The following is a 23,171-nucleotide window of genomic DNA, read 5'->3' as shown; positions in this document are numbered from 1 at the left end:
CTATCACACAGCCAAACCTGGGGTCAGAGATGGTGACCAGGCCTTTCTGAGGCCTATTTTCAGAAGACTCCAAGTACAGTCACACAAACTGAAGACTTTTAAAGCCTAGATCAATTATTGAATGTTTGGCACTTTATTAAATTAAATAAGCTCCAAAATTACATACAAATCAAAGGAGTAAAAACAATAAATACGTATTCAGCAAAACATCTCTCCATAGCAACCGGTAGCACTTTAGCCGAGGCCTGAGGTACCGCTGTGACGAGGGCTGATTGCCATGCTCGCTCCCTGGGGATGGCTGAACGGGGATGCACATCTGCCCCCTCTACATGGAGTTTCCACACTGAATTTCCAGAAGTCGACCCCGCATTCATTATCTTTTTTTTTTTTTAACATATATGAAACACACTGCAAAGTATATACTAATAAGCCAAGAGCTTTATTGATGCAGCAGGCACTTTACAATGAACCCAAGAGAGCCTGCCTTCTCTGGGAGGATGGGCTGTCTGTACAAACCCTTGGGGTTTTCCACTTCAAAAACAAGCTAAGCGCTCCCTTTACCACAGCCCTTGGATCTGCACCTGCCCAAATCATCCCTCCCCCATTTTAAACAGGCAGTGCACACAGGTACACTTGACCATCCCTGGCCAGCCACTCTGGTAGACAGTCACAATGTCAGTTCTGCATTACTTGTGGACAAAGGCATAGACTTATCAGATCCTGCAAAGGATTTAGGAAACAGTAAGACAATTTCTCCCTCCACCTTGAAAATAAAATACACTTCAGCGGATGCATGTCCTGAAATAGTTGGGAGTTCCTAGGAAGATGGTCCATTGTCAATCCCTTCTTCACCAGCCTGTGCATCCAAAATTCTTCTCACGGTAACATGAGTCTCTTTTTTTTTTTTTTTTTTAAAACAGTCTTTCTTGCTGTAAGAACTCTTATAATGGAGCCTAGTCCTCCTACTGCTAACGCCTGTGGGGCAGTAAAAGGAAACATGTCAAATGAGACCCAAGGAGACCCATTTAGACAAGGGGGAGCCTCGGCTGGCTTGCCAGGGGAAGTGGGACCATGCATTTGCTGACCTAGGTCCCACCATGTCACAGACCCTCTGAAAAAGGATTCCTGCAAGAGCACAGGCACAGTCAGAAGGCAACAGAGCTCTCGTTCTCAGGACAAAGCCCTGTCCTGGGGCCAAGGGTCCAGGAAGTGCTAGTTCTTCAGGCACTAGAACTGAGCTTAACAGTGACCAAGCACACACACAGCAGAGCCCCCCACTCCGCAATTTCCCTTTTGACTCCACAATTTCCCTTTTGACAAGCTCATTGTTTCCAGCCTGCTGCACTGCCCCAGGCACTTAAGACACTAGGTCATCACAGCTGCCTTCCTGAGCCCTTATTAGAAATGCCACCAGGGCTGAGCACCAAGCTGCCTAAAAGGGCCCCAAGGGCTTGGTCTCCACACCACCCCCACCTACTAAGCCCAAGAGCTCACCTTCCAGCCAAGCAGGCAGAGAACACCCACGAGCAGGACCAAAGGCCACAGCCCCAGCCCAGCACCACTCGAGTGAGCTGTCTCAGAGGACCACTCCCTTAAAATCACTGGGGCCTTTATGGAAGGACGCTGTGTTAGTGACAGCCTGACCTCCTGTGATGGTGAGTGTGCTCGTAGTTCGACAGGTCAAGGGGACAAAGGCTTGATAAAAGGCTTTACTCTTGTACCAAGCAAAGGACAGGCACAGCCTTTTCTGCTTCAGGTGGATGAAGACCCTTTTAAGTGACTGTCAAGGTTTCTGCCACTGCCCACTCTGGCCTGGTGAGGCTGAGGCCTGAGCAGGAAGCCCTTAGGGCTAGCTGGAAGGCTCAGCCTGCATTCCTCAGATCCTCCCAACCACCAACTCCACCAAAGCAAAGTATTATGAAGCCCCGGCCACCAGCACGTCTGCCTGCCTCCCATCTGGGACTCCCCATCCACAGTATCATGCCAAGGTACCTGCCCCCATGACCTGCCTGGCATAAATCAACAGCTAAAGCAGCTGTGATTACCAGAAACAATGGACCCCTACCGGGTGCTTCCCTGGCAAAGGTAAGTGATCAGATGTCCCAGGTGGCTTTAGGCATGGGACAATCTTTGTTTGCATATACCTATCAGACTGTCCTCTTGTTTGTTCTGGAAAATGGCCTGCTGATTTGAACCTTGGGGTTGGGGTGAGTCAGCTGGCTGCTGACATGGGCAACGTGTTCACATACCTTTTCATGCCACTGGAGTAACACTGCGCTGCTATTTTCTGTGGGCTTCTCAAACCCTTTATAAATGTACTTCATTAGCAAGTCAATGCCATTTCTGTCCAGTGACTGCACAGCCTGCTCAATTTCGCTGCTCTTAAAATTTGTAAGCACTTTCAGCACCACGCCCTGGGCTCGTTCCTACAGAGGAAAGAGAAAGGGAGTGAAGCCCAGTGCCACAGCCCAGGCACATTCACGTCCCCCACCGCAGGCAAGAAACACCAAACCGAGTGGTCAGAACTCACTAGGAACACAGTACAATTTCTAATTTGTCTGAGACGGTCAAAAAAAAATAAGTGGGCAGAAATTCTCTTACTGATTTAAATTACAAAGTATCCCTTACTTATGCAAATAAGTTATCCCACTACTTTGGGGGAAATGACTGGTTTACTGGGGAGAAGCATCACTATATTTTTATGATGACACCACCAAGGCCAAGACGCCACAGGACCACAGCTATGGAGGTCTATTTTTTTTATTATTTTTAATTAGAGTTGACATTCAATATTTTATATTAGTTTCAGGTATACAGCATAATGACTAGTGGAGATCCATTTTTTTAAAAAACAGGTTTATCTGGCTGCAGCTTCTCTCTGCATTCACCCCCAGCGAGAGGTGCCATTTCCCCTCAGACCAGTGAGGTCTGCTGATTACATCAAGATGCTGTCACAAGATGGAAAAATCCCAGCTTCAGAGAGACCCCTTTCCTTGACCAAATTTTAGGCTCAGTGATGAAACGTTAGCCTCAGTGATGCAGTAAGCAGAAACTATCTTCTCACCTAGTTTTTTAAAGTCAGGAAATCCTAAAAGCAGTGAAAATCCTTATGCAAATAAAGCCTGTTCAATAGCGTAGAAAAGCAAAACTCTGCTACGTGCCACATGGCAAGCTAATTTATAGTTTTGCTAATCAGCAAGGGTTGGGCTGACTTCTCACCCCATAAGGCCCAGGGGAGGAGTGATCGTTTCTTTGGGGAGCTTTTAAAATAAACACTGACAGCTTTGATGTCAGGAGCGCCAGGAGGATTCTGTGGAAGCGCTGCCCAGTGCCAACTCACTCCACTGGTAGATACTCACTGATGCAGAGATGACACAGATGCTGTCTGGAGCCCCAGGGAGCTCACGCGCAGCTGGAGACTTGGACAACCACAGCCCTGGTCCCAACACACCCAACAGAGGCGCAGCGTGACCCCCTTTACCTTCACGGCTTGATTCTTGGTGTTGACAGGAGAGTTCCTCAAGGCTGCGTGAAACGCCCGAAGCATGTCCCCTGTGCATCACCACCAGTTAAGGATGGCTAGGCTCAAACATGTCCATGCTTTTATTAATGAACTCATCTCAAAGACAGCTCAAGAGTAGAGTCAAATGGCATCTTATTCACAGCCACCCACCACTCACTGCGGCTTCCAGGTGGGCAAAGCCTGTTTAGAGGGTGGCCTACAGCTTTTCTGAGCCACAAAGAGGGTGGAGGACACCTCTGCCAACTCTGCATGCCTCTCCTTCTACAACCCCCTAAAATATCCCCCTCAAAGCAAGTCTGGACGCTCCCTTCCTCCATCCCTGAAAGTAGCTAAGCAACTGCCCTCACAAGCTAACTTACAGCAAAATCTGATTGAGTGCACGTGCACCTGCTCGGCAGGGGACAGCGTATCCACCTGCTGGATCCTCACAGCAACCATGTGGTTATCATTCCCATCTTGTCATTCACCAAAGGGAAAAACAAAGGCACAAACCGAGGTCTCCTAACTTTTACCTTCCAAGACCTACCCAGGCCAGCAATGTCTCAACAGCTACCAGGAGGGAGATTTATTCATCTAAGAGAACTCTGCCAATAAATGAGCCACTCCTCCCTCATCCTCCAAATCTCAGTTGCAATCCTGACATATTCTTTGCTGAGTTCCGAATACCCAGTGCTCAAAAGAAAATTACAATTTGGGTTAGGTCCCCAAAGGTGACACCTATTTTAAACTGAATTACATCAGCCGACTTTCATTTCCTCATCTGAAATACTGGCTTCAGCCAAAAAGCTTCAAAAATAGAACGAGGAATGGCTTCTGCCCAATAAGGCCTCTACTCCTGTTCCTGTGGCGATACCCACGTGTGAAACAAAGCTGAGTCCCATCTTCCCTAGTGTGGGCTCCATCTTGACTGAACTGGGCCCACACCACTCGGAAGCCACACAGAAGCCACTCCTGCCACCTTCCAAGCCCCTGCTAAGTTCTGATCCACCTTCCGCATTTGAGAGGCAGCCCACTCCCTATCTCTATCAGCTTTGGAATTCCTCTCCCCACTGCCAGGCAAGAGCCAGTCTGATATCAGCTACTGATAACTTCTACCTCAGAATTCTTTTCCAATTTGGTGTCCCAGAGCAATAAAGAGAGTCCCAGAGGCTTAAAAAGGAAATACAGGCTGGTGCTCTTCACTATACAGTATGGTTGACAAACAAAATCATTCAGAAGATGGGTAGGATAACTAGTCCATGGAGGCAAAAAGAATCACTGCTTTAGAGTCACCTCTCTGTAGTACCAGTCTACCAAGCATTCACTGTATTGATGGGTAGAGGGCCGTCAGCAGCTGGGAAGATCTGGGGAGCTAGGAAGGTTAGTTCCCAAGCTGGCCTCCACACTCAGCTGGCTTCAGGCTCTTCCAAAGATCAGGCGGTGAGACTGGGGAACTGTGCCCAACTCCTAGCTTCCTCTAGATCAGGGTTTTTCAACCATGGAACTATTGCCATTTTAGACCAGATGATCGATGTGGGGTCTGTTTTATGCATCATACAATATTTAGCAACATCCCTGGCTCTACCCACTAGGTTCCAGTAGCACCCCTCAAGACGTGACAATCAAAATATCTCCAAACACTGCCAAATTCCCTCAGGGGGAGGAAAGTGAAAAATCACTCAAAACCACTGCGCTGAACAGATCCCTGCTTCAGAGGACCAGAAAGTGCTTCAGAGAGGAAAAAAGGAATATTATTTTTAAATCCCTATGAGGTCTCAGATCCTGTAGCAAGTGCTTTCATATGTCATCTCATTACTGCTAACAACTCTTTGTGACAAGAATCATATTTCTCATTTTAAAGACAATGAATTTGAGGCTCAGAGAAGGGAAGAGACCTGCCCAGCGTCAAAAAGCTAAGCTGTCCAGTGGGCCTTCAAACCCAGGATGCCTGAATCCAAAGCCAAGCTCTTTTTACAGTCCCTTGCTGCACTCCACCCACTGACCCACGCAGCATGTCCAGGACACCTGCTGTGTGCCCAGCGCTGTGCTGAAGCCTTCTGGGCCACTGTCCAGCAATGCTCCCATGGAACCTATAAGGTCAGCATGGTTCTCCTTCCTTTAACAGAGAAGGATGCTGATCTTCAGAGGGTATGTGACCTCCTGAAGGTCACACAGCTATGGCATGATATAGGGTCTGTGTGGATGAACAGTCCGTGCTCCTATTTCACGACTTGCTTCCACTTCCACACACAGTACTAGCACAGGCATCATACCTATATCCCCCTCTTCCAATCAACCCCTATCCCTACTCCCTCACTTCTGTCCTAAGATTCCTAGAAGCCTGTTCTACAACTTAAATTCAATGATCTAATATAAGTCCAACATCTGGCACATGGTAAGGCCTCAGTAAACATTAGTTCCTTCCTCCTCCCTCCCTGGGCTCCACATTTGCTAGGATTTCAGTTCTCATCCGCTAACCTCCCCTTCTCTAATCCCAAGAGGTACATTCTCCATGGTAACGAGGTTTCTGATATTGTAATTAGTGAAGAAAATACCATCCCCTGGATGTGCTAAGCCTAGACCTCCAAGCAGCCTCAAAGAACCTATCACTAGTCAGGGTCATACAAGAGATGACCTTCAGTAAGTCCCTGCAGCACCGGAACCAAGACAGCAGATAACCAGACCTTGTTCTCCCCATCTGTGGATGGTCCTGAGCCACAGGCCTGACCCTGGAGCCCTTGTGGCACCACCTGCCCATGAGTGAGGTCCTGCACCAGACGGCAGAATCAGCCTTCCCTCATGGGGGTCCTTCTCATGCTGCCAGTTCACCAATGGGGTAAGCAAGGTGATCCCTGATGGGACAGAAAATACAAGTTTGTACACATATTTGAATACACCTTAGAAAAAACATTCCTCTCTAAAGAAAGTCTGAAAGTTTTTGTTTTAAAGACACACTGAACACTGCAGGACTCCTCCCAAAGGCAGTCTATTCTATGGGCCTGACTTCCCAAGCTGAGTCAACTGATTAAAGACCCAGAACCTGATTTATATACAGCATGAGACTCCAGCCCTGACAAGTGTGGGGGAGGAGCGGGCGCTTCCTGTAACACCATTTGAATAAGAAAAATCCTTCCTGTGAGAAAAAGTCAGTTTCCTGTGTTCAAACTGCTAAGGGACCAAGCAGGCTGTGAAAACCACCTCTATTCTTAATCGTTTTCTAAACGCTTGTTTTCCGTGGCCACAAAAATAGTCATTTCCAGTCGTGGGGCTCTACTTCTACATTTCGCTTTTTGCTCTCTGGTTTTTCTTAGCTTTAAACTACTAGTTTTTCCCACTGCCTCCTGCACAAGGTTATTTGGGGGAAGGGAGCCAAAACTTACTTGTTGAATGTGGCTTAGACCATCAAGGTCCAAAGCCCAAAGTGTTGGTAGGAAACAGAACAGGTGAGAAAGAGTGGCATTAAGCTAGAGGGTCAGATTGATTCTGGGGTGGGAGGTGCACAATCAGGGCTGGATTAAGGACTTCAGCCTTCGCTCCCCCTTGTGTCCTTTCTTCCCCACTGCCATCCACCCACCTCTTTTTGTGTGGTGCTGCAACCGAGCCCGAGACCCGAGAAGGCTGCCCAGGAGCCGCCCCGGCCGCTCGATTACTCAGTGGTGGCTCACCTGGGCCCCTCCCGCGGGTCAAGCCCGAGTATGACCCCATTTCCTGCAAGGAGGGATGGAGTGATGCAGTGTCCAAGGAAAGGAAAGCCGGAGGGAATGGGGAGGCACGGGGAAGAAAGGAGAGGCCTCGCAAAGGAATGAGCGGCCTGCGGGGCCAGAGGCGCGTCCCGCACGCTCCCGGGGCCGCCGAGAGCCGCTCCACCGAGATCCAAGGACCGAATGGGGCTACGCTGCTGCGGCTCCCGGAGCCAGGGCCAGGGACGAGAGGAGTGAGGAGGCCGGATCATAGGGAAGCGGGGGACACTGGTACCGAGGAAACCCAGCCCGAAGGGAGCCGGATCAGAAGGGAGTTGGGAGACCGACCAGAGAGGGCCAGGGGTTAGACAAGTGGGGAGCCGGCCTGAGGGGCCGGGGCTCGGGATGAGGGAAGTAGGAAGGCCGAGCCAGAAGGAAGCCCGGGCCGCCGCGCAGGAGAAGGATATTGCCGCAGGAGCCCATCCACCTCGCTGGGGTCCGGGCCTGGCTCGCCCGCCGCCGCCGCCGCCTCCTCCTGCTCGTCCACAAATTTGTTCTCGTCAAACTCGTCGATGTCCACCCGACGGAAGCGCGAGGACAGCGTGTTCCGGGCCATGGCGGGGGCTCAGCGCCCGCTCAGCCGGCTCCGCTCCGGGTCCGACCTCCGCTCCACTCCGCTCGGAACCGGCTCGCGCTCGGGGGCGGGAAGCGGCCGCCCGGCACCTCCTCCACCTCCTCCGCGCGCCGCCGCTGCCCGCCCACTTCCGGCCCACGCCGGAACAGGAAGTGCCGGTGGGTGGGGGCGGAGCCTGTGGCGGCGGGGCTGGAATCGCTGGTTAATGTGCTGGGTAACGCGCTTGGTAGTCGTCTCGACTGCCCCCCGTCAGACTCCCATCTTCGTGCCGCCTCAGTCGTTCCATCTCAGGATCGTGCACCCAGCCCCCGAGAGGCCCAACATCGTGGACGCCATTATTGCGCTCGTTCTTCGGCCTCCATTCTGCATTCAAGGAGCCCCTGACCCTGGAAGGGGCCGGCGCTGGCACAGCCGCAGACTCCGAGGGTCATCACTGCCCAGAGGAGGCACGAGGCACCCAGGAGAAGGCGCCCGGCTCTGTCTGTCGAATGCCGGGCAGGCTTTTTGGAGAAGAAACTTTCGAGCTGAGGCCTGAGGGTTGAGTAGGAGAGTTCTTATGCCCCGGGAAGTGACTAGGGTGGAGGGAGCCCAAGTCTCAGGTTTTAGGAGCCTTGAACGCCACCACACTGAGCTCAGAGGAGGTGGCCTCTGCCTCGTACACAGTGACCCTACTGTTAATAGACTAGGAAACTTCGAAAGACGTTCAAAGTGTATCTAGGGTGCTGACAAGACGGTGAAGACCTTTGGGCTTGAGGGTGCGGTGGCTCCGCGTGTGTGTGTGGGGAGGCTGGGTGGGGGTGGGGAGATGGAGATGACCCTGGGGCCACCATCCTGGCAGGAAGGGTGAGGTCCTGGGAGATGAGAAGACAGGCCTGGCTGGAGAGGCATGCCCCGGTAGGAAGCCCAGCTGGGGCTAAAATGGGGGTGGGAAGAGGTAGGCCAGAGTAAAGGACGACTCTGGTGCCAGGATTAGGAGCCTGGGCTGGTGTTGCTTGAGGGGTTCCGTTAATGGTCTTTAGCCTTAGCCTAAATTAGGTCTTTGTTTTTATATAATAGTATTCTTTTTAATAAAGGTCAATGAAATATGACTCGTTTCTATTGTTTTGAATATTTCTCATTGAACTGTGTCTACAGAGCAAAAAAAAATATTCCAGACTATGATGCTGCCTAATCACGAGTGCTAAAGATAGACTCCTGCAGTGGAAATAGGTACTGAATAAAAGTCTCAGGGGTCCTGGAAACAGGCAAAGCTCACCTGCCTTTCAGCATAATATGTTTGAAGAAAACTTTGACCCAGGCAGGCCACAAGACAGCAGAAATTCATATCCCCCAGAACATCTTGGTCAAGGGGAACTTTAAAACAGAAATGTCCATTTTACAAGTAAAGAAATAGCCCGTAAACAAACTGAATGAAATAATGTCCCTGCTTATAATATTGGAACTCCAGTCTGGTCAGGGAGGTTAATTTAAAAAATCCGGACTATACTACGTCAGGGATGACTGCTGAGGGGGGAAATAATCATACCGTGCCTGAGAATATTGAAGTGGTCAAGAGAGGTGTCCCTGAGGAGGTAACACTGATCAGGGACCTGAAGAAAGCGAAGGAGAGAGCCAAGCAAAGGCCCAGAGGCAGGGCAGACTTGGTGGATTCCAGAAACAGCAGGGCCATATTGGAGCAGGAGAGTGAGAAGAGACGAGATGGAAATGGAAGGGATTCTGCAAGGCTTTGTAGGCTGAGGCAAGGATGTGGACTTAACTCAGATGGGACAGCCCTGGAAATTCTGGACAAAGCAGTGACATGATCTGACTTACGTATGGAAAGGGTCCCTCTAGCATCTGTATTTAGAACATATGGGAGCAAGAGACAAAGTAGATGATTTAAGAGATGACACCAACAGTCCAGTGACAGGCAGTGGTAGCTCAGGCCAGGCATGTGCCAATAAGAGTGGTAGGAAGAGGTCAGATATATTTTGAAGGTAGAGGCTACAGAATTAGGTTGTGGATTGGATGTGGCATGTAAGAGGAACAGGGGCATCACAGATGACTCCACGTCCAGAAAAGATGTACACAATCATTAGTTCTAATAGAACTATAAGCGTTTGGGAGCTGTTACCGCAAAGCTCCTGTGCACTATTTGACTTCCATTTAATATTAATCCATGGCAAGATTGCCCTCTGCCCTCTCCTCCCCTGAAAGCTTCTCGCTGTGGTGTGGGGCAAGGCTCACTAATTCATTCATCCAACAAGCATCCGCATGCTGAACCTAGAGACTAGAGAAATCAAATCAGATGTCAGCCTTGGTTCTGCACCCAGAGAACTTCCAGGCTGGCTGTGGAGATAACACATTAACCATTTTAACTCAGTATGTTTGGGGCTAAAGAGAGGATTGCACAGAAAGCTTGGGACACAGGAAGTTGTGTCCCAATTTATTCCAAGGCTAAGGTCCATTAACAACCCCGGAGGAGATGGGAGAAGGCTCCCTGGAGATGACATCTGACAACAACAAGGGGGCAACCTGGCATTAACTAGAGCTCTAAGAGGTGTTGTTGGTGTGTCTTTATTAATGGCAATAGAGTGACACTGGAGCACTGATTCTTTCTGTTTGCGGCAACAATGAAACTGCCCAGTCAGAAAGCCTGAGCACCCTCCCTTGCTTTGTGAATTCCCCTTCAACTTTCGGAGCCCAACTCAAATGTTCATTCCACTGGGAACATGAATACCGATGGTATTTTGAACTACTGTTAGTATAGGATCTTGTGATATCAGTTTTCCGTGTTATCTTCCTAATTCGCATAAATATCCCATTTCACAGATGAGAAAAATGAGACTGAAAGAAGGGAAGGCACTCGCAGAGTCTGGGCTAGCATCAGGCAAGGGAACAAGAATCTGAAACCGGTACACTTAAAAAAGACCTCGAATGCTCTTTCCTCTGCCACAGGCTGCCTCCACTAGAATATTTATGGAGTTGGATTATAGCTGTCTGTTCTCGGCCCTGCTCGCCTGCCTCGGACTTTAAATTTCTCCAAGGCTGTTGCCGTGTTAATTCATCGTTGAACATCCTTAGTCTTCATCCCCTCCACCCCCAGAACTAGGGCACCCAGCTCAGAGGAGCGCGAACTGGGCGACCTGCAGAGATTAACGGAATGAATGAATGAATGAATGAATGAACGAACGAATAAATGACTAAGAGAACGAACTGGAGTCCTCACTATGCTCTTTCAGGTAAACTGCCTCTCACCCCGAGCCTTGGTTTCCCCAACTGCTGTACTCAAGGTGTGACGCGGAGTTAAGAAACCTCGGAGGCTGGAAGAAGACGCGGGAACCACAGGATGGGGCTGGGCGAGCGGTACCACTCGCTCCTCGCTGCGTATGGGGAGTTGAGACAGAAGGGGTGGAGCCCCGCTGCGGCGCTATTGGCCGAGTCCGCCGTCACCCGGCAGTAGTTGCAGGGGTCAGCCCCGCCCCTTCCTCTTTCTCTTCTAGCAGGCGGCGGTGGCGGACGCCTGTTGTAGCTATGGTGAGGGCTTGTGAATCGGGCACCATCCGTGCACTCTGGGGTTCGGGGGCTGAAGTGGAGAGCGCGGGGTTAACTCTGGGATCCCATCTACCAGCCGGGCCGGTGGGGCGCCGTGCTGAATGGCTTAGCACCACCCTAATCAGCCTCCGTCCTATTGGTGCCGCCTTAGGCTAGGAGAGATGGGCGCGCGCTGCCGGGGCCCGGGTCTTTCCCTCTCCGGAATCGGGGTAGCGGCCCAGCCTCGTAGCAGGCCTGGGGTGGAGGGAGTGCTGGGCCCCCGGCACGCTCGGGCCCCAAGGCGAGGCGCGCGTCCTCCTGGGGCTGGCTACGGCGCTGGTGGAGGCCTCAGTGAGCGGCGGAAGGGGAGACGGCGCCGCCGGGCGTTTAACCTAGATCCTTTCTTACACACAGGCCAAGATTAAGGCCCGAGACCTTCGTGGCAAGAAGAAGGAGGAGCTGCTGAAACAGCTGGACGACCTAAAGGTGGAGCTGTCCCAGCTGCGCGTCGCCAAAGTGACAGGAGGCGCGGCTTCCAAGCTCTCCAAAATGTAAGTGAAAGTACCCCAGACCACGGCCCTCTGATTAGGGGGTGGAATTTGTGTGCATCGAGAGCATTTGTGGATTTTTGAAGTTGTCTTAGGAAGGTGTCCGTTTAAGTACTCATTCATTGGATCTGTGGGTTGGAATGTCACACCTAACCAGCCTGTCTAGGCTCACCTGCTCACGCCCAGACACGTGGGAGAACCTCACCTTTAACCGCATGGTACTTTTTCCCCCCCCCCGGAGTGCTCTTGTTAAGCTTATTTGGCTGGAGAAAGAACTGGGTGTCCCTGAAGACACATTTTAATGCTGCCTTCAAAAGCCTAACTGGACCTTGTTCTTTTCACCTCACATCGGCCACTTGATTTTTTTACCCTCACTTAGTAAATGGAGTCTGTCCATCTGGACACATTCCACTTCTGCCACATCCTACCTTAGGAGCAGGTTGGCTCACCAGCCATTTTCTTTTCCTCTTCTCTGAAATGGGCCCCCAGCCTTCCTACCGTGGTGAGAGGTGATCAGATGAGTTTGGGAACAATAAGCACGTTTCTGGCTGAATCCTCAAAACTAGGTTTACCAGCTATCTACTGAGTGAGCCTCTCCTCGTCCCCAGCATGCTTCTTAGTCAGCATGACATAGGTTCACCTATCCCCAGCTGGTTCCTAGCTTTAGGCTCTCCTGTCCCATAGTACTTTTCCTTCCTCCATGGCCCCTGTTGTTACTCCTTAAAATCACCCTGCTTCCCCAGCTTGTGGCATGATTCTTCCCATTTAGCTCTTTCAGATAGGCATTGGTTAGGTCGGTTTCATGCCCCTGGCATGGAAGGTCTTCCCCAGTCTACCCTCTACCACTCCTCATTAAGTCTCCTGAGTGGACACTCAGCCCTTCTCATTCTCACCCTGGGATGCCGGTCTCCAGTAGTGTCTTAGGCCTCACCCCTAGAGCCCTTCCTCCCAGCTGGGTTAGGTGCCCCCTGGGTGAGTATGGGTGAGCTGGTGGGGAATGCCCCTGCACTTTGAGATCTGGGTCAGGCCCTGGACGAGGTGCTTTGGGGGACGCCATGTGTCTTCACCATCTTCACTGACATCTTTTGTTTTTGTAGCCGAGTTGTTCGCAAATCTATCGCCCGCGTTCTCACCGTCATTAACCAGACTCAGAAAGAGAACCTCAGGAAATTCTACAAGGTAAGTAGGGGTGTGTGGGGGCGGTGCTTGGCTGCAGGGAGAAAAGTTCCAGCCCTCCCTTGGCGAAGGGGTCAGTATGAAGAGGTTCTTCTGGGGAGTGTGGACCAGAGCTTTGCCTAGGTGTAGTTGGGCTATCCAGAGCCTTCCCAGCTTGTAGGTGGTTTCACCTTCTTTCCAGCATCTTGCACTAGCATATGGCCTGCAGACTGCATTTCCTCAGAGTCGCAGTTAAGAAAACGGTATGGTGGGAGTCTGGCTGGAAACTTGGGTTTTGGATGCAGCATGACCAGCTGAATGCGTTTGGACAGTCCACGAGGACTGACTGTTTAGTCACTGCAAAACACCTGACATTCTTGTTTTTTGGGAGACGACCCCAAAGCTCAGAGAGGTTAAGTTGCTCAGGGACACCTACAATTCAGAGAGTGATTTGACCTAGGTTCCAAATTATGTCTTTGGGAGCAGTGGATTGAGTGCTCCTGGGAGATTCCCACAGGTGTCTGACCTCACAGCCTAGGATTTTGACAGCTTTTTTTTTGAGTCCCATCTTTAAAGTAGTCTTATCAGGGTTCAGGCAGTGACACCGAACCAGTAGGAGACCGTGCGTGTATACATGCATTCATTTTATTATAGGGAGTTGGCTTATGTGATTGTGGGGCCTGGCTAATAAGTCCAAACTCAGGCTGTCTAGAAGAGAAGATCATGGGCGGGCTGGAAGTCGTGACACAGGTTGAAGCAACTGTCCTGCCGTGGGATTACTTAGGGAAAGCCCCAGCCGTGCCTTTAGTGCCTTTCAATTGATTTTTTCGGGCTCACTCTGATTACCCAGGATATTCTCTTAATTAAAATCAACTGATTAGGGGCTCTAATTACATCTATGAAATGACTTCAACTCCCAAATTAGTGTTTGAATAAATGGAAGGTTTGACTTTTTTTTTTTTTTTAAGGCTTCATCATGGTGTGTCTGGGCTAGCTTCCCAGGGAACAGCAGCATGTGGGGGGTGGGGGGGTATACTGCCATTTGGGAATGTTTTTCTGAAGATTGGGCCTGAAGCTTTCATCAGGCTTTGAGAGAACCAGACAGGTGGGGGCCTGGAAGCATTCTCTTTGTAACCACCCAGTTTGAGTGCAGCCATATCAGACACCATTCAGGGAAGTGGAAGTGAAGTCTCTGCTGTCACTGCATCCAGTAGTTTTTCTGTGGTTACAGGCATGTTCTGTACCTACTCTGTCCAATACAGTCACCTCTGGTCAGGTGCCTATTGAGCACTCAGTGTGGCTATGGTGACTGAGGACTGAATGTTTAATGTAAACAGTACATGTGGCTAGCGGCCACTCTCTTGAATGGCAGGTCTCTAGGAGCTTAGTAAGTTTGAAATAGACAAGGTCCTGATCTGTGCCACCCAATGTGTGATATGTGGATGGACAGAGACTTGTGCTTCCCAGTTTCCTCCAGAGCTTGTCCTCATCTGCTTCTTTCTGCAGTTTTCTGCCCCGAGGCTGTTCACAACCTGAACCTCATTTACCTCACATGTACCTGCCCTGTGCCCACCCTCAGGCTGTTGATAATTCCCAGAAAGAGCCTGAGCTGTCATCGTTCAGGATTTCTGTGCACTGTTTTCTCCCCCTTTCAATTGGCATCCACGTTGCTTGCTTTTGAGGCTATTGCCAGTTAACTAGGTGAATCGTCTCTACTGATGAGCCACTTGTTATCTGTTCAGTCTTCTCCACTGGGCCAGGATCTCCTTGAGCAGGGACTAGGTCTGATTTGTTGCCAAGCCAGCACCCAGCACAGGGCCTCAAGCCAAAGAGGTCCCAGAAGACCTTTGCAGAACAAAGGAAAGACCATGAGAGCTGTCTTAGTCCGCACCTGCTCACTGGGAGCAAGTGGGGCAGGACTGAATGGGAGCCAGGGGCAGAGAGACGATGGCCCTGTTAAAAGTCTGGGAGCAGGAGTAGCATTAGGCCGCCAAGGCAGAGAAGGGGGCTTTGCCTCTGAGCAGTATGACTTTGGCCAAGCTCAGGGGCTCGTGTTAAATGGGAATGTTGTCATAGGGAACACCACAGGGATCTGGCAGACCCTCCTGATTTATCAAGCACCAGGTTAAGCGTGCCCCCCTCCCCCAGCTTGCATAATTTACACCAAGATAACAGTGACCATGCCCAGGACTTGGTGGGTGCCACGTACCCTTGACTGGGTTGGGTGTGATGTTGACTCCATGGCAGGGAATCAGACAGGTGGAAAGAGCACTGAGCAGGAAGTTTGTTCACTTGGGTGCAAACCCCAGTTCTGCCACTGCTTTGCTGAGATTTAGATAAGTTTACTTGCTTTTCAGCCCAGTAATTTAATAGACTTTTTTAAAAACGGGGATTATCTCTCCCCATACCTTTGAATTTGAGGAAATTATATGAACTAGTGAGCAAAGTATACGGCCTGCTTACATCTCAGTCTGTCCCTAGTCCCATATTGATAGTCCCCTGCCAGGCTGGGTGTCGTACAGCTCCTCATACATATGTCTACGAACTCTCCTCCCCAGCCCAGCCATGCACCTCCCATCAGTCACATCCCAGCATTTCCCAGTGCCCTCCCAACAGCTTAGCTCCAGTGCCGGGGCGGCTTTAGCTATTGCAGAAACTCTCCTCAGATTCCCCCTGCTCTCCATCACCCAGGGTAAGAAGTACAAGCCCCTGGATCTGCGGCCCAAGAAAACACGTGCCATGCGCCGCCGCCTCAACAAGCACGAAGAGAACCTGAAGACCAAGAAGCAGCAGCGGAAGGAGCGGCTGTACCCACTGCGGAAATACGCAGTCAAGGCCTGAGTATCACGACGTCAATAAAGCACACACTGGCTGAGTTGCTTTGAGTTTCTAGGTGTTTTCAACTAACCATGGGCCGGTGTGGCCCTAGTTATGGTTAGTGGTGGCTGATGGATTTTAGCAGGCCTGCCTACAAGCCATTGGCTGCCCTGGTGTGGGCCTGTGACAGTTGTGGCTTCAGGGAACTTGGGTGCTCTGTTATGGTTACTTTGGGCCTGTGGCATGGACCTGCCTGACCTTTCATGAGTTCATTCTGCCAAGTCCACACACCTTGGCAGGGAGAGGCAGGGTATGCGGTCTGAGAGCCAGGCGTGGTAGCGTTGTCGTTGAGAGTCTCCAGGTGATTTAATCAGGCGGCGAACTTGGCATCTCGCCTAATCAGCAGCTCCAGACACTAAAAGTTTTCCATCTGGGGTGAAGACACAGGCGTGGGCCACATCCAGGACTCCCTGCCAAAAACACGTCATGGGCTCTGGGGATGTGAGTCCTGCCTGCCACCGGCCCCCTGGCAAGCCTTCTACTGTGCCCGTGGGTGCTACTGCCACAGGCCTTACCGTCAGGGTTTCAATGCACTTTCCTGTGTTGCAGTCCCAGACTTTGACCTGCAAGTGGAAACAAGCAGAAAGGTAGAGAGCCTCACCACACAAGTATCTTTGAAATCACCTTGGGGTGAGCCCTAGCCAACATGTTAACCTCTTGGTCTGGATTTTGTTGTCTGTGAAATATATTTAATAATGCCCAACATGATACTTGATGTAAAAAATCAGTGTAATACAATTTCCTTTCCCCTGAAGCTGTTAGAGTCATAGAAGTGTCACTAACATTTGGGCCAACATAGACCTTAGTGCCAGGCACTAGTTGCAGAAGTGGCTGACATCTGGGTCCTGCCCTTGGCACCCTCCCGTTTAGGGCAAATAGGGATATGGACCTTGCTGGACAGAGTGCCGAAGGCTCTGGGAGGGAGGATGTGGGGGTAGCAGTTTGCCAGGAGGAGAGGCCTGGTGGGGTGTGGTTACCATGTGAGAGTAGCCAGCGCTGGCCAGCTGCAACCCGTTGGGGGAGAAAGCTATGCTCTTCACCCACGTGGCATGGCCCTTGAGCTGGACAAGCAGGCTTCTGGTCGAGGGCTTCCAGATGTGGATAGTCTTGTCCCAGGAGCCAGATGCCTGAACAGTGGACAGCTCGTCAGCCCGAGGGTTTAGGGCCTGCATGCTCACTGGGCCCCAGAATGGCCCATGATCTCCATCCAGTAAAGGGCCAGCCTAGAACCCAGGGCAGCCTAGCTCACCAAGAGGCCAGAAGCTGAGTAGCATAGACAGCTGATGTTGCCACTGTGACCCTCCAGTTCCCGGTAGAAGATCTCTGGGGTCCTTGCCCGAAGGTCCCAGATGCGAATGGTGGAGTCCCAGGAGCCAGTGGCCTGCAGACAGCAGCCCTGAGCATGGACCGGCCAGCCCACACCCCTGGTTCCTAGGCTGAGTGGACTCGGAAAGCAGGCGCCATTTCACCAAACCCTGTGGAACCCCATCTTACAGAGAAGGGGACAGGCTCAGATGAGCAAAGTCACCCAGTCAAGGTCTGGAATTATAATCACTGCTTCATCCCAGGTGAAAAGTGGATGTTGACACTAGGTTCCCTCACCAGGTGGGGCTACTGAGGTGGGGCCCAGGCAGAGGGGATGTGTCTCACCAGACAGTCTGAGTTGGGTGCAAAGTCACTGCTCTGGATGGAGTCTTGATGCCCAACTAAGTGGCGCAGCACCTGGCCAGACTGAAGGAGAGAGCCCTGAGCTTTGGAGGACAGCCCTGAAGCTTCGCAGTGCCAGGTGCTAGGCTTCAGATGGTTCAGACCCAGGACCTCCTTGTGAGGCTGCCCGGGCAATGTGAGGTAATGCAGGGTCTGAGGGGCTTCCAGGTCTATGATAGGAGAGGGCAGTCCAGGCAGGGGGAACCTCATGGGCATGAGGGCTGGTATGTGCGGGGAGGCTGGGAGGTAGCTGCAGCCAGATGCAAGGGAATCTTGGGTGCGAGTTGTGGACACAGGCATTGGGGAAGACTGGGAAAGACCTTTCTGGGGCCAGTATGGAGGGTTCGTGTCTCAGGATCCCAGGCCTCATACCTGCACCTCCCAGAGGATCACCCGCTTGTCCCAGCCACCAGATGCCAGCTGCTTCGAGTCAGGGCTGAAACTGACTGTCTCCACACTCCTCTGGTGACCTGTGAGGTGGCACAGCAAGGTCTGAAAGGGAACCCAGGCCTGGCTGGTTGGCTCCCAGTCCCATCCAGCCCACTCACCCTTTAGGACCTGTAGGCACTTTGTTTCTGCTACATCCCACAGGCGGATGGTGCGGTCACAAGAGGTGCTGGCAAAGAGGCGGCCGTCAGGGGAGAAGCGGCAGAACTTCACGGGGCCTGGGGTGGGTGGCTGTGGTTAGGGAATAGGGCACTGCCCTCCACTTCCAGCCCTTGGGTTCGGACACCTGCTAATAACTCCAGCCTTGAAGCCTACCTCCCCTGTGCACTTCTAACCCTCACCACCTGGAAATTCCTGCACTTCTGTGTCTTGGTCTGGAACACCCAACCCCAATTTGCCCATTCGGAAAATCAATACCCAATCAAATGCAGGCACCTCCCAGAAAAAACAACAGCCCAGCCTAGGTTCATTGCCTCCTTTGAGCTCCCCAGTCCCTGGATTTTCCCTATTATAGCATCAATCAACCTGCCCTGTAATTACCATGTTTCCTTGTCTCATTATAATAGTTATATCTGCTGAGTACTTACTGGTTGCTAGGCACTTTGCTTGCATTATCTTATCCTACAGGGTAGCAACTATTATCCCCATTCTAAGAAGGAATTAGAGGCTCAGAGAGGTGACAACACAAACAGTCAAAATGGTGGGTGAAACATAGATGAACTTTAAGGACATGCTAAGAAAAGTCAGCCAGTCACAGAAATATTGTATGATTCCACTTATACAAGGTATTTAGTCCAATTCACAGAGACAGTGGAATGAGGGTGCCAGGGTTGGGTGAGGGGAGGAATAGGATGTTTAATGGGCATAGAGTTTCAGTTTTGCAAGGTGAAAAGTTCTGGAGATTAGCTGCACAATGTGAACATAGGTAACAACACTCAACTGTACACTTAAAAATTGTTAAAATGGTAAATATATTTTAAAACAATTTTGTAAAAAAGTAGTAGGATCTGAGGCCAGGTCTGCAAGAGTCAGGCCCCAGGGACCAGGTCCTGTCTGCTGCCCCAGCCCTGCCCAGGCTGTCTTGCACAGATGCTCAGCTCAAACGTCGGAGGTCATTGTGGTAGGCTCTGTAAAATGCTGGAACATGGGCCTCGGTCTCCCCATCCAGGCAGAGGAGCCCCACCTGTGTGGCCACCCAGCCTCCACAGCAGATGCCCACTCTGGGTCTTCCAGCCATACACACAGCCATCCTCTGAGGCTGTGAGCAGTGTCTGGCAGTCAGGAGAGAAGGCAGAGGAGTTGACCTGGAATGAGAGGGCAAAAGTAGTCTCACCCTGGGACAAGAAGCAACATCCTGCTCAAGCTCGACCCCAGATACCTGGGCCAGCCCTAAACATGCCCCTAGGAGCCTGGGGTTGGAATGGGGACTTCAGGTCTCACTCTACAGTCAGAGCCCAGAACCCAGGAACCACTGCAGTCAGAGCCAGGATCCTGCAGCTCTTTCTGGAGCCCCGTAAATCCTGAACCTGAAGCTCAGAGCCTCGCTGAAGCCAGAGGCTGGAGCCTTCACCAGAACCAGATCTGAGCCAAGAGCCCCATTCTAGAGCTGGAGCCCAGGACTAGAAGGTCAGAATCTACTCGAAGCTCTGAGTTCTCTTTAAGGCCAGAGTCCAAAGAACACAAGTCAGCCAGGAAGGAGTTTAAACCTTCTCTGGAACTAGAGCGTGGAACCTGGAGCCTATTCTGCATCCGAAGCCCAGCGAGCGCTCTGAACTTCGCACTACGCGAAGCCAGGAACCACTCTGAGCAGAGCCAACGGGCCTCACCTCCCCGCGATGCCGGCTGAAGAATTTCACTCTCCCCACAGCCAGCGTCCCTGGGGCCCAGCTGTTCATGGGCCCGCAGCCGGCCAGCCCCGGCCCGCTCCCTCCTAGACGGGCGCTGGTCGGGCTGCGGACCCGGTACTTACAACGTGAAGGAGAAAACTGTGTACTAGCGGTCTCCATGGCAATCGGGGCGGGGCGGGGCGCACAGCCGCTCTGGGGGCTCTGGGAAGCCAGGAGGAGACAGACTGGGAAAGAGTTCTCAGCTCCGGGGAGGTGGCGCCATAGCATTCAGGCCCGTGGGCGGCTCTAAGATGGGGCTTGGGTGGCTCTGGTGGCGCACGGCTGCCGCGAGAGGGCACGCCAGCCCCACACAGCTCGCCTGCCTCTCCTGCTGCTCTGAACTCGGCCACAGTGCTGATCCGTTCGCAAAGGACCCACAGCCCCCTTGGAGCCTGTTTCCCCGTTTGCACAATGGGGAGGATCATCCCTGCTCCCCAGGGATCCAAGCTTGAGCCAAGCGCAGGGCCTGCCACCTCGTAGGTGTCCTGGAGCCAAGACCCCTTTTCTCCAGGAGTGGCCAGTACCGAAGCTGAGAGCTCCCACAGAAAGGGCTGGAAATGATACCCATCTTTACCTTCCAGGATGTGGGGAGCCAGAGGTAGTGTGTGTAAAAGCACAGGACACTAAAAAGTGATGTCACTGTCGTTAACGTTCCCGGAAGCACAAAGTATGCCATCTGAGGATGCGGCAGCCATGCACAGAGGCCCCAGGAGCTGTCAAGATCCTCGTTGGATAGTTCAGGCTGAAACAGGGAAAGAACAGGACTTGGTTTCAATGTCTATTTTACAGATGAGGAAACAGGCTCTAAGATGAGTGGAGACTTGCCCCCAAGGTCACTCAGCTAACAGGAAAGGAACCAGGACTTCATCCCATGCCTGTCTGACTCTGGGAGCCTATATTGGGACCACCTGCCATGAATTCCGGGAGCCTCACAAAGGATGTCCAGGTCCCTGGACTCTTGGTACATCTGGGAAACAGGTCCCGAGGGAGCAGATTTGGGCCAGTCACCCAGCACCTCCATGGCAGAGCTAAGGCCCGGACCATCCCCCACAGCAGGACAGGGGTGAGACTGAGACAACCTTTGCCCCACTGTCCCTGGGGGTGGGGGTGGGGCATCTGGGCTTTGGGAGCTTCAAACTCAAGGGTTCCCAGTGGTGACTCACACCCCTCCCCCCAGACGCTGTGCCAGAAACCCTTCTCACGGGAGATCTGAGATCCTCTGAGCTCCTGCTCTATTTTAGGCCCCAGACAGTCAGGCGGGAGAGGGGGGCACAATGGTGGCTTTGAGGCAGCCCCACCCCCATTCTAACTCCCAGAGGTTCCCAGGACACTGAATTGACTCCAGAGGGACCTGTCTAAATTGGGCCTCTAAGACCATCCTTCAACCCTAGATTTGGGTCCCAGACATGGCTCCCCCTTAGCTGGCTCCTCAGGCCCTCCCCTCCCTCTGCTCAGGCACCCCCAGCCCATGCACCATCTGTCATTTCCCCAGCCACCTGGTTGTTCCTACTCTACCTGGAAGGCCCAGCCCATCACTCCCAGAGCCCTCTAGACAGAACTCATCCCCTTGGCCAGTAGGGGTGGAGCTAGGGTTAAAACCTTTCTGCTCAACTCAAGAGTCTGTGGTTGGAAACACCCACCATGAATTCGAGGGGCCTTGGGGGCCAAAGCATCATTATGTCTACCTCTCCTGCCTCATCCTGCCACTCACAGTCCCCTGCTCCCACCTTGCTCCTTGAACTACAAGGGTCCTTTCTTCCATGCCTCTTGGCCTGTCCTCCTCGGATCAGCTTGAATATCACTGCCCCCTCGCCCCTACCGTGGCCATCCCCAGACTAAGTCAAAGCTGCTGCCCCAGAGATGAGCATTAGAGCCACAAGTCCAGGTTAAACCTGGGTTCTGCCAATGACCGGCTCTGTAACCTTGGGCAAGCCGCCCGATCTCTCAGTACCTCTGTTTCCTTATCTGTAAAATGGGGGTACTCACGGTCACTGCCTTGTGAGGAGTTGGTGGGATGGTGCCTGTCAAGGTCACCTGGTGTGCAGTAAGTGCTCAAAGAAGGCAGGAGGAGGCTGCGACGTCCTCCTTTGTTTCTTTAGCTTAGAGCCCAGACACGAATGCCCTTTGCCAGGCCCCCAAGTGACCCACAGCCCAGGTACACCTCGTGATGTAGAGGGGGACCAGACATCAAGGGCTGTGTGCCTTCATGCCTGGCAGGGGCTGCACCTGCAGGATATGGTCCAAAGTGGGGGCGAAGCACTGGTGCGTCATAGTCATGGTGGCCGCAGAAGTGTTTCTGCCCATGAGATTGGGGGGCCTAGATTCTAGTCTTTCCAAGAGGGTCTCTGGGGGACATTTTCCACCCCTGGACTGTCTCTTCCTTCTTAGGGAGCCTGCCACATTCTCTCCTCCCCGAGCCCAGACTATCTGGAAGAGGGCTCTACGCTGGCCTTTCCCACTCCTGCTGCTCCCCTAAACACCCATGGTCCTGGGACCAGCCTTGCTCTCTTCATTTCCTCAAAGTAGCTGCCTTTGCAGGCTCCTTGGTTTCCTCTGAAACTGCCATTGGTAATAGCCATTCTAAAGAGAAAACTGGAGATTCAGAGAAGGAAATGACATGCTCAAGGTCTTTATTGCTAGAAAGCAATAAAGACGAGATTCAACCCCATGTCCAATAACCTCAAGCTCCTGACTCATTTGTTGCATGAGACATTCTTCTAGTATAACCTGGGAAGGTTGGGATACCTCGCTATCCTGCAGGACAGCCTAAACCATCATGAGAAAGCTGGACAATCCTGGGTGAGTGAGAGTCTGCCTTGCACTAACAGAGTGGAAGGTGGGCAATTCCACACTCAGGGACATATCCAGCACTGTTTGTAGTTCTGGAAGGCTGGAAACAACTTGAATAGACAAAGACCGTAGAAATGAAGGGTTGCGTAGTCAAATAATGAAAGCTATACAGCCAGGGAAATGAACAAACTACAGCTCTGCATATCAACATGCAAGCATCTCACAAACATGCTCAGCAAAAACAGCATCGAGACAGAAGATGCTATAGATATACCCCGTCACATAAAAACCAAGACATGCCAAAGGCAACCCTCGTTTCTCAGGCATCCATCCGTAGGTATTGAAACTATAAGGAAAAGCAGAGAACAAGACACTCTTGAATCACCAAGGGAGGGGACACGGGGCCTTGCAGAGTACTTGCTCCTGGTGTTC

General features: G+C 51.9%; 3 protein-coding genes across 4 annotated transcripts; 1 reads left to right on the top strand and 2 right to left on the bottom strand.

Moving 5' to 3' along the window:
- Window positions 1–112: 112 nt before the first annotated feature.
- On the bottom strand, window positions 113–7,935 carry ARPC5L (actin related protein 2/3 complex subunit 5 like). Its single transcript, XM_039861708.1, has 4 exons — window positions 7,650–7,935; window positions 3,482–3,554; window positions 2,250–2,426; window positions 113–975 (listed from the first exon to the last, which is right to left on the bottom strand). Exons 1-4 carry the CDS (start codon window positions 7,796–7,798, stop codon window positions 877–879), a joined length of 498 nt encoding a protein of 165 aa, XP_039717642.1. The 5' UTR covers window positions 7,799–7,935; the 3' UTR covers window positions 113–876.
- A 3,115-nt stretch (window positions 7,936–11,050) lies between these two features.
- RPL35 (ribosomal protein L35) lies at window positions 11,051–15,912 on the top strand. Its single transcript, XM_039861709.1, has 4 exons — window positions 11,051–11,332; window positions 11,744–11,880; window positions 12,975–13,056; window positions 15,724–15,912. The coding sequence occupies exons 1-4, from the start codon at window positions 11,330–11,332 to the stop codon at window positions 15,871–15,873; spliced, it is 372 nt and encodes a 123-aa protein (XP_039717643.1). The 5' UTR covers window positions 11,051–11,329; the 3' UTR covers window positions 15,874–15,912.
- Window positions 15,773–20,078, bottom strand: WDR38 (WD repeat domain 38). Of its 2 annotated transcripts, XM_039861707.1 has the most exons (7): window positions 19,890–20,001; window positions 19,247–19,367; window positions 18,165–18,281; window positions 17,989–18,086; window positions 17,560–17,640; window positions 17,159–17,290; window positions 15,773–17,036 (listed from the first exon to the last, which is right to left on the bottom strand). In XM_039861707.1, exons 1-7 carry the CDS (start codon window positions 19,956–19,958, stop codon window positions 16,776–16,778), a joined length of 879 nt encoding a protein of 292 aa, XP_039717641.1. In that variant the 5' UTR covers window positions 19,959–20,001; the 3' UTR covers window positions 15,773–16,775. The 2 variants fall into 2 exon arrangements, 1 of the variants encoding a protein (XP_039717641.1); XR_005652533.1 differs by lacking the exons at window positions 15,773–17,036; window positions 17,159–17,290; window positions 17,560–17,640; ... (1 more) ...; window positions 18,165–18,281; window positions 19,890–20,001 and adding an exon at window positions 20,033–20,078 and having other exon boundaries at window positions 18,762–19,367.
- Window positions 20,079–23,171: the final 3,093 nt, after the last annotated feature.

Source organism: Pteropus medius, unplaced genomic scaffold (assembly GCF_902729225.1).
Source record: "Pteropus medius unplaced genomic scaffold, Ma_sr-lr_union100, whole genome shotgun sequence".
NCBI classification, from domain to species: Eukaryota; Metazoa; Chordata; class Mammalia; order Chiroptera; family Pteropodidae; genus Pteropus; species Pteropus medius.
Note: the sequence above shows the minus strand (reverse complement) of the source record. Positions and strands in the feature narration are given on the sequence as shown.

What these genes read in the sequence shown, in the direction of transcription:
- RPL35 (XM_039861709.1), top strand. An exon ending in GCTTCCAAGCTCTCCAAAAT is followed by an intron (nt 11,881 to 12,974) that starts GTAAGTGAAAGT and finishes TTGTTTTTGTAG; the next exon opens with CCGAGTTGTTCGCAAATCTA. An exon ending in ACCTCAGGAAATTCTACAAG is followed by an intron (nt 13,057 to 15,723) that starts GTAAGTAGGGGT and finishes TCCATCACCCAG; the next exon opens with GGTAAGAAGTACAAGCCCCT.
- WDR38 (XM_039861707.1), bottom strand. Translation starts at nt 19,958, where the DNA reads ATGAACAGCTGGGCCCCAGGGACGCTGGCTGTGGGGAGAGTGAAATTC. An exon ending in GTGCCTACAGGTCCTAAAGG is followed by an intron (nt 18,087 to 18,164) that starts GTGAGTGGGCTG and finishes GCCACCTCACAG; the next exon opens with GTCACCAGAGGAGTGTGGAG. An exon ending in TGATCCTCTGGGAGGTGCAG is followed by an intron (nt 17,641 to 17,988) that starts GTATGAGGCCTG and finishes TCTCTCCTTCAG; the next exon opens with TCTGGCCAGGTGCTGCGCCA.
- ARPC5L (XM_039861708.1), bottom strand. Translation starts at nt 7,798, where the DNA reads ATGGCCCGGAACACGCTGTCCTCGCGCTTCCGTCGGGTGGACATCGAC. An exon ending in GTGGATGGGCTCCTGCGGCA is followed by an intron (nt 3,555 to 7,649) that starts ATATCCTTCTCC and finishes GTGGTGATGCAC; the next exon opens with AGGGGACATGCTTCGGGCGT. An exon ending in CCAAGAATCAAGCCGTGAAG is followed by an intron (nt 2,427 to 3,481) that starts GTAAAGGGGGTC and finishes TTTCCTCTGTAG; the next exon opens with GAACGAGCCCAGGGCGTGGT.